This window comes from Thalassophryne amazonica, chromosome 7, assembly GCF_902500255.1.
Source record: "Thalassophryne amazonica chromosome 7, fThaAma1.1, whole genome shotgun sequence".
Classification (NCBI taxonomy): domain Eukaryota; kingdom Metazoa; phylum Chordata; class Actinopteri; order Batrachoidiformes; family Batrachoididae; genus Thalassophryne; species Thalassophryne amazonica.
This window is the reverse complement of record NC_047109.1, coordinates 84,887,617-84,899,435: the sequence shown is the minus strand read 5'-3', so window position 1 is coordinate 84,899,435 and position 11,819 is coordinate 84,887,617. Positions and strand designations below refer to the sequence as shown.

Sequence of the window (11,819 nt, the reverse complement as noted above, 5' to 3'; positions counted from 1 at the left end):
CAGAGACCAGCTGATCAATTCCATGGTTAATCCAATAGCAGTCCAATAGAACCAGTATACAATATAATTTGAGGAATTCACAGTCTGGTGAAATAGGGACTTGAAGGTTAAAGCAGAGAGCAGAGATAAGGGAGAGTGGAGGAGATGCGACCGCCCTCGGAGTCCCAAGCTGTTCCACATACTGTCGCAAATTGAGTGGAAAAAAAGAAAAAAAAAAGTTTCATAAAACAGCCATTTGCGACCGTGTAACAGCATGAATGTCCGCAAATCATCATACGCAAAGGGGTTATTCCCATTCCAATTCAATTCCATCGTTTGCATGGTTTATTTTTCTGTAGGTAATTCGGTCGGCGAGGTTTACCGTCGAGTCAAGGCAGCGTCGCTCCAACAGCGGTCAGGGCTCATAGTAACCCATCAAACGTGAAAATCCATCAAATGTGAAACGGTAATTCTGTATCAAAATCCCCATCAATACTTTTGTATAGTAGCTTAAATTCACCCATTTCAACTTTCTCGCTCTCAGCTAATAGCGCTAACAGCTAGCAGTGTGCAATTGTGCGTCTCATCGCATACGTCGACAGTTCCGCGTCCCGACAATACTGCGCATGTGTGCAGGAATGACACTTGACAGGAATGACATCTCGTCAGAACACCAGTCGAGCACACCAGGGCGCAGAGTAATACATCCAAATGTGAAAAGATCAAATATTTTGCCACCGTTACCTCGATATTATACGTCTGAAATCTCACACACTTAACCAATCACATTTGCGGAAAAAATGTAATTACATTAGAATTAGGCTTAAAAGTTCAGTGCGTAAAGGGCAAGGGCGAAAGTCTAAGATGAGCACCCATGATCTCAGATGCCTCAGACAGCACAGCTTCAAGAACTCTCATTCATCAATAGATAACCACATGGGCAAGGAATTACTTCAAGAAACCTTTATCAAGTACTTCAATACGTAGTTACATTCATAAATGTCACTTAAATCTTTACTGTGCAACAAAGAAGTCTAATGTTAGCCTTTTCCAGGAACAGCATCAACATCTATGGGCCCAAAGCCATCTAGGTTAGACCATCACATGGTGGGGATGTGCATTGTGGTCAGATGAAACAATATTCCAGATCTTTGCTGGAAGAAATGGATGCAGAGTGCACTAAACCAAAGACAAAAGGACCACCCAGACAGTTATCAGCAAGACGTCCAAAAGCCAGGGCCTGTCATGGTATGCAGCTGTGTCTGGGTACTTGACAAAGATCATTTCCATTTTTGTGAAGGTAGCATTAATGCAGAAGTAAGATGAGCTTTTATAGCATATATGAAAGACATCCTTTCTAAGGACATCCATGCATTTTCCAAAAAGACAATGTAAAACCACATTCTGCACAAATGACAAAGACTTGGCTGTGGAGGAAGAGAGAACAAGTACTGGACTGGCCTGTCTGTAGTCCTGACCTGTCCCAAAGAGAATGTGGAGAATATTGAAAAGAAAAATGCAACTGTAACCCTGTATTGCTGCACATCTTAAAAAGTATTTTCAGAAAGGACAAAATAACACCTGAAATGCTTCATCACTTAGTATCCTCAATGCTAAAGGTGTTGTGAGAAGGAATGGCAACATTGCAAAATGGTTAAATGCTTTCTTTTTGTTTTTTGTATATGTTCCAAGTCTGAAATTCAAGATGTATATTAGTAAATGAAATGAAGCTGGCCACACAAAATATGTGGCTTCATACTGAATGCAGTGAAACAGAAGTCAAAGTAAAGCCAAGAATCACTGCATTTTGTTTCTCTCTCTCCATATATATATGCACACAGACACACACACAGGTGTAGTACAGTATATACTCAGGAGAAAACATACTGTACTGCACGCACACACGTCTTCCTGTATGGATTATGCAACAACCACTAAATCTTATGGAAATGGAAAAGAGGTGCCCAAAAAAAAAAAGTGTGAAAGCACACACGCAGCCCGTATTGGGTCATGTGCTTGGATGGCAGAAAGCCCTGACGCTGTTCATTAATCACTGTGTTGAGGTTTTGATGTCACAGCAAGAAAACAAACGCTGGTCTGCCTCTCACAGATATACTATACTGCCTTCATCAGCGTCACCACACTCCACAGCCGGCTTCAGTGCACGTGCAAGACAGGTTGTTTGCATGAGGTGGTTGTCAACATCACTGTCAACTGTTGTCTTCCTGCATTTTCTGTCTGTTCCTTAATTGTTGCAGATAAAACTGAATCAAGGAGCCTCAATCAATCAAGATGTGTGCATTTCCTTGGTAGTCGATGTTATTTATTCAACAGACAAAAATCCTGCTGACTCCCTGTAATTTAACACTGCAACACGACGTGAATTCAAAAGGGAGGCTGCATATGTTGGACAGAAACAAGAGCACACACACTCGTGTGAAGCATCTCCGGTACCTTATATTATACTGTATTTGGAAATAAAAACACCCAGCTGTGTTGTTGACATAACCATGCTACCACATTTGGATCTGGGAAAATATGTAATGTATTACACAAAAATATTCCAAACAGTTCAACCACAAAAGTGCCCCCACATGATTGTTACCAAGGTTATTAGCACGTCATGAATGTAACATGACCCCCCACCCCCCTGGAAATATTACTGACATCATTGGTGCATTTGCATTGGTTGACTTGCCTGTAATAGCAATATGGACAGGATATGCAAATAAGCATACAAATATTACATTTAATATCATTTTTGTGGAACATCAGTCACATTTTGCCTTCTGAATGAAAGCAGGAAGCATTTTCATGGGCCAGTCTTTCACTTCCAGCAGCTGTCCTTTCACTCATGTTCACACCAGTTACATCTCGGCACTCCCAAAAGTCTTGTGGTTGACCTGAGTGCATCCCACCCCGACATGTTCAGTAAGGTTTATGCAGAAAAACAGTTTCTGGGTTTAAAGCTTTGCTCATCTGTCAGGGCACAATGCATGTTGCCTTTCGAAGGGCCAGGTAGCCAGTGACAACATCAGTGGGGAGGAGGCGGATGTAGGAGAACTCTTCAGAGGATGTGAAGTGGAGCTTTGTCTGTGGATCTGTGTAGTTTGACTGGTGCAAGAATAAAGAGGTAAATGCACGATACATAAAAGGCTTTATTGTACAATTATGATTTTAGTGAGATGGCTACTCACAGGGAGTCCTGAAATGTCAGAGTATTTTTTAGCTGGCTTCAAGGATGGAGGGGCATCAATGTTGTAGTCTGTGAATACAGAAAAGTCATCAACTGACATACTGACTGCAATAAAACCTTTTTTTTCCTGCATAAAATTGCTAGTGTGACACACATTTGACTGACAGTTATCCCTACAGTATGCCTCCTCATCTAAATTCCATTTCACTTTGACACATTAATTATATTTCCATTACAAATATATTTAGGTACAACCATTTCTAACGATACAGTCACATGCATTTTTCTTGACCAGCAATTTCCAAAGTGTGGGCCACAAAGTCATTAGATGTAAATAAACACTTCGTTTTTCAGTTTTGAGATACATTACACTGATTGATAGGCAGACAGATGTGCGGCAGTCTGTCGCTCCCATTCACACAAATAAAAGTTAACACACACGGTAAAAGTACATATAAAAAGTAGCAATAAAGAATACAACACTAGCAAAATCAAAGTGAAAGGAGTTAAGGCACTAGCTAAAGTTTAAAATGGCCTAAAATATCAATGATTATTTTTAAAAGGTAATCAGAAGTTTAAAAAAAATTGATTTAAATTAAATATTGTATTTCATTTTTCATACCGAGTTTAACATATGTATGGAAATAATCTTGGTCTCATGGGTCAATGAAATTGATTAAAGGTTTGGAGGGGGCCGAGAGCATTTTCAGATTTCAAAGTGGGCCTCACCATTCTAAAGTATGGGAATGGCCGATTTAGATAAAAGTTAAGGACACATCACACTCACAGTTGGGATCATTGATCTTCCAGGGTAAAGTTCGTTCTAAAGCCAGAATCTGTTTGAGATTCTTCCACGTCCTGTTCTTTTTTCCTGCTGCTGCTCCACCAATCCCTGAATGCTGCATTAGGACAAAAAAAAGAAAGAAAAAAAGGGGGATAATACTGAGAAAGAAAGAGAGACCTCAATCCATAACAGATGCAGATACTCACCATAAACGCGGAGTCTTTAAAAGGTGGAGGCTTCGCCGTGGTCTCTGTTGTGGCTGGAGCAGCATCTACTGTTCCCACCGCCTTCACCTCAGTCACAAGGTCGACTGCTGCCACCTGATGAAAACGAAAGACGACACCTGTCCAGACAGTGCTCCCAAACAATGACCATTAGATTTCAAACCACTTGTTTTACATGTGTTTCAAATGTCAACACAGTGAGAAGCTCAAAAGTTGCAACCTGAAACCTAAAAACACAGTTAAATGTTTATGTAACTCACAGCAAGCCAGGTTTGATATCCAGTACACGGTCTATTTTTAGCCACGCTCAGCGTTTACACTTTCAGCCATATTTGGATGTTAGGTTTTTTGTTTGTTTGTTGTTTTTTTATGTAGAATTATTCAGCACCTGTGAAACAAGCAAGGGTGGTCTTAGCGGCCACCAGTAGGGTGGAAGATATGACCTAAATATCAATTCACTTTTTAGACACCAACAATATTATATGACTGTATTATGAATTTTGCACTATCCTTCAATAATTATCTTATTTATGCAAGACAGAGTACTTTTTCAAATCTACACCTTCAAATTTAAAATCCGGTGAAAATCTTCATGAACAATTATTTTTATTGTTCTACATTTAGCAAATCTGTGGCTAATTAATCGTTCAGACTTAAAGAAGCATGCACGCAGCACAAATGGCTGATGGTTGACAGAACAACAGTTTAAAAATATTTCGATGATCGTTATGTCTTCATGTGAAAGTGACTTCATAGCCAGTTACATCTGTAAGAGAAGCATTTAACAGGTGTTTTCATTCATGTGGTACTCTAACAGTGCAGAAAATAGATGGATTTGTGATCATCACAGTCTGAGCACGGAGACAGTGAACAGAGCTGAATGATTGCTGATTTCTAAATTAATGGATATTTGGTGTGATTTTGTCAGCATTGTTTTCCCCATCAGCATCATTAAAAATATATATACTTTTGGCCAGGTGGAGGTTCTTGCCTGATTTTTCACCCTTGAAACACCAGTGACATTGTGTGGGCATGGCATCTGACCCAATATATAAACTTAAAAATATACAGTAGTGTTCAGAATAATAGTAGTGCTATGTGACTAAAAAGATTAATCCAGGTTTTGAGTATATTTCTTATTGTTACATGGAAAACAAGGTACCAGTAGATTCAGTAGATTCTCACAAATCCAACAAGACCAAGCATTCATGATATGCACACTCTTAAGGCCATGAAATTGGGCTATTAGTAAAAAAAAAAAAAAAAAAGTAGAAAATGAGGTGTTCACAATAATACAACCCCTGGCAAAAATTATGGAATCACCGGCCTCGGAGGATGTTCATTCAGTTGTTTAATTTTGTAGAAAAAAAGCAGATCACAGACATGACACAAAACTAAAGTCATTTCAAATGGCAACTTTCTGGCTTTAAGAAACACTATAAGAAATCAAGAAAAAAAGATTGTGGCAGTCAGTAATGGTTACTTTTTTAGACCAAGCAGAGGAAAAAAATATGAATCACTCAATTCTGAGGAAAAAATTATGGAATCACCCTGTAAATTTTCATCCCCAAAACTAACACCTGCATCATATCAGATCTGCTCGTTAGTCTGCATCTAAAAAGGAGTGAACACACCTTGGAGAGCTGTTGCACCAAGTGGACTGACATGAATCATGGCTCCAACACGACAGATGTCAATTGAAACAAAGGAGAGGATTATCAAACTCTTAAAAGAGAGTAAATCATCACGCAGTGTTGCAAAAGATGTTGGTTGTTCACAGTCAGCTGTGTCTAAACTCTGGACCAAATACAAACAACATGGGAAGGTTGTTAAAGGCAAACATACTGGTAGACCAAGGAAGACATCAAAGTGTCAAGACAGAAAACTTAAAGCAATATGTCCCAAAAATCGAAAAATGTACAACAAAACAAATGAGGAACGAATGGGAGGAAACTGGAGTCGTCTGTGACCGAACTGTAAGAAACCACCTAAAGGAAATGGGATTTACATACAGAAAAACTAAACGAAAGGCATCATTAACACCTAAACAGAAAAAAACAAGGTTACAATGGGCTAAGGAAAAGCAATTGTGGACTGTGGATGACTGGATGAAAGTCATATTCAGTGATGAATCTCGAATCTGCATTGGGCAAGGTGATGATGGTGGAACTTTTGTTTGGTGCCTTTCCAATGAGATTTATAAAGATGACAGCCTGGAGAGAACATGTAAATTTCCACAGTCATTGATGATATGGGGATGCATGTCAGGTAAAGGCACTGGGGAGATGGCTGTCATTACATCATCAATAAATGCACAAGTTTATGTTGATATTTTGGACAATTGAAAGGATGTTTGGGGATGATGAAATCATTTTTCAAGATGATAATGCATCTTGCCATAGAGCAAAAACTGCAAAAACATTCCTTGCAAAAAGACACATAGGGTCAATGTCAATGAGCAGATCTGATTTGATGCAGTTGTTAATTTGGGGGATGAAAATTTACAGGGTGATTCCATAATTTTTTCCTCAGAATTGAGTGATTCCATATTTTTTTCCTCTGCTTGGTCTAAAAACGTAACCGTTACTGACTGCCACAATTATTTTTCCTGATTTTTTATAGTGTTTCTTAAAGCCAGAAAGTTGCCATTTGAAATGACTTTAGTTTTGTGTCATGTCTGTGATCTGCTTTTTTCTACAAAATTAAACAACTGAATGAACATCCTCCGAGGCCGGTGATTCCATAATTATTGCCAGGGGTTGTAATAGCCCAATTTCATAGCCTTAAGAGTGTGCATATCATGAATGCTTGGTCTTGTTGGATTTGTGAGAATCTACTGAATCTACTGGTACCTTGTTTCCCATGTAACAATAAGAAATATACTCAAAACCTGAATTAATCTTTTTAGTCACATAGCACTACTATTATATGTCACATATATACACATATATATACACATACAATTAGGGGACAGTGCCTCTGGATTGGCAAACTGGGGTGGTGGTCCCTCTGTTTAAGAAGGGGGACCGGAGGGTGTGTTCCAACTATAGGGGGATCACACTCCTCAGCCTCCCCAGTAAGGTCTATTCCAGAGTACTGGAGAGGAGAATTCGACCGATGGTCGAACCTCGGATTCAGGAGGAGCAGTGTGGTTTTCGTTCTGGTTGCGGCACACTGGACCAGCTCCACACGCTCCATCGGGTACTCGAGGGTTCATGGGAGTTCGCCCAACCAGTCCACATGTGTTTTGTGGATCTGGAGAAGGCGTTCGACCATGTCCCTCGGGGCACCCTGTGGGGAGTGCTCCAGGAGTACGGGGTCCGGGGTCCTTTGCTAAGGGCTATCCGGTCCCTGTACAACCGCAGCAGGAGCTTGGTTTGCATTGCCGGTAGTAAGTCAAACCTGTTTCCAGTGTATGTTGACCTCCGCCAGGGCTGCCCTTTGTCACCGGTTCTGTTCATTATTTTTTTGGACAGAATTTCTAGACGCAGCCAGGGTGTACGGGGGTCTGGTTTGGGAACCACAGAATCTCATCTCTGCTGTTTGCGGACGATGTGGTTCTGTTGGCTTCGTCAAATCAGGACCTTCAGCGTGCACTGGGGCGGTTTGCAGCCGAGTGTGAAGCGTCCGGGATGAAAATCAGCACCTCCAAATCCGAGGCCATGGTTCTCAACCGGAAAAAGGTGCTTTGCCCACTTCAGGTCAGTGAAGTGTCCTTGCTTAAAGTGGAGGAGTTTAAGTATCTCGGGGTCTTGTTCACGAGTGAGGGACGGATGGAGCGTGAGATCGATAGACGGATCGGTGCAGCATCTGCAGTGATGAGGTCGCTGTATCGCACCGTCGTGGTGAAGAGAGAGCTGAGTAGGGGGGCAAAGCTCTCAATTTATCGATCAATCTACGTTCCGATCCTCACCTATGGTCATGATATTTGGCTCATGACCGAAAGAACGAGATCGCGAGTACAAGCGGCCGAGATGAGTTTCCTCCGCAGGGTGGCTGGGCTCTCCCTTAGAGATAGGGTGAGGAGCTCGGTCACTCTAGAGGAGCTCAGAGTCGAGCCGCTACTCCTCCACGTCAAAAGGCGTCAGTTGAGGTGGCTCGGGCATCTTTTCCGGATGCCCCCTGGATGCCTCGCTGGAGAGGTGTTCCGGGCACGTCCCACTGGGAGGAGGCCCCGGGGAAGACACAGGACACGCTGGAGGGACTACATCTCTCGGTTGGCTTGGGAACGCCTTGGGGTTCCCCCGGAGGAGCTGGGGGAGGTGTGTGGATCGAGAGGTCTGGGCGGCTTTGCTTGAGCTGCTGCCCCCGCAACCCAACTCCGGATAAAGCGGAAGAAAATGGATGGATGGATGGATATACACATACAGTAGTGTTCAGAATAATAGTAGTATATACACACACATATATATATATATATATATATATATATATATATATATATATATATATATATATATATATACACACACACACACACTACTATTATTCTGAACACTACTGTAAATTTATGAACACATATTGACTTACCATTTGAGCAAAGTAACTGGTTTCATTTTCATATCTTTATATCCTTTGGATCATACAGCTCTTTGTGAGTTTAGTTGAGAAGCGTTCAGACAATCAAATACCAGAAAAATGTCTGCTTGTAACTGGACAGCAACCATATGACTTTTTAAACTGCTGAAAAGGTTTTCTAAAAAACAAAATGTTTATACAAACCCAATTCCAATGAAGTTGGGATGTGGTGTAAAATCGAAATAAAAACAGAATACAGTGATTTGCAAATCCTCTTCAACCTATATTCAACTGAATACACCACAAAGACAAGATATTTAATGTTCAAACTGATAAACTTTATCGTTTTTGTGCAAATGTTTTCTTATTTTGAAATGGATGCCTACAACACGTTTCAAAAAAGTTGGGACAGTGGTATGTTTACCACTGTGTTACATCACCTTTCCTTCTAACAACACTCAATAAGTGTTTGGGAACTAAGGACACTAATTGTTGAAGCTTTGTAGGTGGAATTCTTTCCCATTCTTGCTTGATGGACAACTTCAGTTCTTCAGTTGTTTTTACTACAAAGCCACGCTGTTGTAACACGTGCATAATGTGGTTTGGCATTGTCTTGCTGAAATAAGCAGGGACGTCCCTGAAAACGACGTTCCTTGGATGGCAGCATGTGTTGCTCCAAAACCTGAATGTACCTTTCAGCATTGATGGTGCCATCACAGATGTGTAAGTTGCCCATGCCATGGGCACTAACACATCCCCATAACATCACAGATGGTAACGATCTGGATGGTCTTTTTGCTTTTTTGTCCGGAGGACACGATGTCCATGATTTCCAAAAACAAACTGAAATGTGGACTCATCAGACCACAGCACACTTTTCCACTTTGCGTCTGTCCATTTCAAATGAACTCGGACCCAGAGAAGACGGTGGCGTTTCTGGATGTTGTTTATGTATGGCTTTCGCTTTGCATGGTAGAGTTTTAACTTGCACTTATAGATGTAGCGACGAACTGTTAACTGGACCTGAAGAGCTTCGCTCGTCATGTCCGCGACATATACATATTATTCTGGGTATGAAGTGTGAACTACAAGCATAGTGTATAACAAAGTTATTTTATTTCAGATGTGTACCTGTGTTACTGGGGTCGCTGCCAGCGAGGTTTTCTTCTTCTTGCCGCCGCTGACACTGAGCTGTAAAGCGGCGCCACAAACCGCCGGACTCCCGGAACGCTTCTTCCCACGCAGAGCGCTAAAGCTGGCGGCTGCCGGCTGAGCCCGCACGGTTATAGGGACTTGAGAAGCCATTTGTAATGACAGCAACAACAAAAAATATTATTCTCTCATATTATCTTGTACATATAGCCTACAACAATAAGTAGCATTTAGCCATTCACCAATCGTGTTTTGTTTGTTTCACCCGGATACGTAAGCTGCTTCTTCTTCTTCTACTTTAACATTTTCCAGCCTTCTGTTGCATTACTGCCACCTGCCGGAAAGAACTGTACTATCAGCTATGTCTATGGCTCCAGCCATCATATTGTGTTTCTGTTGCATATGTAAGTAATGTGTAAGTATTTGAAAATTGCCACTGTACACAAAGACCAGTTGAGTATTCCCCTTCATGGGAAGCATAATCTTAAAATAATAAGAAGCAAGTCCATTCAGTTTCTCCTTTATTTCCACTCGTGGTCACCACAGCAGATTCGACGTGGATCTGCAGGTTGGTTTGGCACAAGTTCTGTGCCAGATGCCCTTCCTGATACAACTCCACATTACACAAAGAATGGGCATAGGTGGTCTTGAACTGAGAACCTTTTGCTGTGGAAATAAGTGCAGTATGTGGCCAAAATGATAAAATAATCTAACTGTAAATTCATTTGGTTTCTCCAGTTTTGCTCAGGGCTGTTTGTTTATTTGGTGCACCTGTTTTATTTGGTATTTGATTTTTATGTTCATCCACTGAGCTCAGGTGCCCACGTCTGCAAAATAAGGTTTGTGTGACCAGCATACTGGTCTGACTAATTTAGTGATCTGACTAAACCAGTCTGATTTTTATGTATGTGGAAATGCCAGGGTAGAGACTGCAATCTGGTAGAATCATAAACTCTACTGGTAGAGTCTGCTTCGGGGGTATAATTGGAAACTGCCATTTGAAACTCCAGTTGTAGTCTGTGCCAGTAGAATCTGCAATCTTACATTACACGTACATGAGGTGATCTGTAAACTAATGGATTGTATGTTGAGAATAATTTAGCAATGACTATGTACAAGCTGGGTACAACTAGCCAAAAATTCTACTTGGGGTACAAACAAAAAGGTTTACAATCATCCAGGTAGCAAATAGCTAGAAGGTAAAGATGTGGAAGTCTTTCACTACACATCCAAGTGACGTCTACAGTTTCTTCAGTTCAGTAGTGAAACATACTGAAGTCTACTTATGGGAAGCAGCTTGTGACACAGAGGGCCATGTGCTGTGAGGAGAAATTGCCTGGTTATTTAATTACTAGCTTATGTGTAATGTTAATTATTACTGTAATATGCTTATGAAAAGTGTTTAAAAGTACCACAATGGGTTCTGATAAGGGGTATTATTTTGTCTATGTACAGTTTGCTATTTGTCAGTTCATTTTTGATATAATTTTGAGGGGAAAAAATAATGGGCCAGTTATCATAAAACCTGGTAAATAGATGTGGATGTAGGAATGTATGTATTTATTTATTTATTGTCAAACATGTCGTGTAGGGGTGGTGGCCAAGTGGTTAATGTACTTGGTTTCAGTGCGGAAGGTTCCCAGTTCGAATCCCATCCCTACCACATTCCTCCATGTAATGTGGCGTTGCGTCAGGAAGGGCATCCGGCATAAAATCTGTGCCAATTCAACATGCAGATCCACCCTGGATTTGCTGTGGCGACCCCAAGTACAAAACAAGGGAGCATGTCAAACATGTAGTACATGTCGCTTTGCTGCTCACACCATCTCCTCAGTTCCTGAATGTGTTCAAAAAGTAAAATAAAATTTTGCTTTGCTCTGAAACCACAAATGTTCAAAATGGCCATTCAGCTTGGGAGTCTGACGAGGGCGGTCGCATCTCCTCCACTCTCCCTTATCTCTGTTCT

General features: G+C 41.1%; 1 protein-coding gene across 1 annotated transcript; it reads right to left on the bottom strand.

Annotated features, from left to right (window-relative positions):
• Positions 1 to 2,416: 2,416 nt before the first annotated feature.
• On the bottom strand, positions 2,417 to 10,115 carry ino80c (INO80 complex subunit C). Its single transcript, XM_034174911.1, has 5 exons — positions 9,833 to 10,115; positions 4,166 to 4,279; positions 3,963 to 4,074; positions 3,177 to 3,244; positions 2,417 to 3,093 (listed from the first exon to the last, which is right to left on the bottom strand). The coding sequence occupies exons 1-5, from the start codon at positions 10,004 to 10,006 to the stop codon at positions 2,962 to 2,964; spliced, it is 600 nt and encodes a 199-aa protein (XP_034030802.1). The 5' UTR covers positions 10,007 to 10,115; the 3' UTR covers positions 2,417 to 2,961.
• Between the last annotated feature and the right edge of the window lie 1,704 nt (positions 10,116 to 11,819).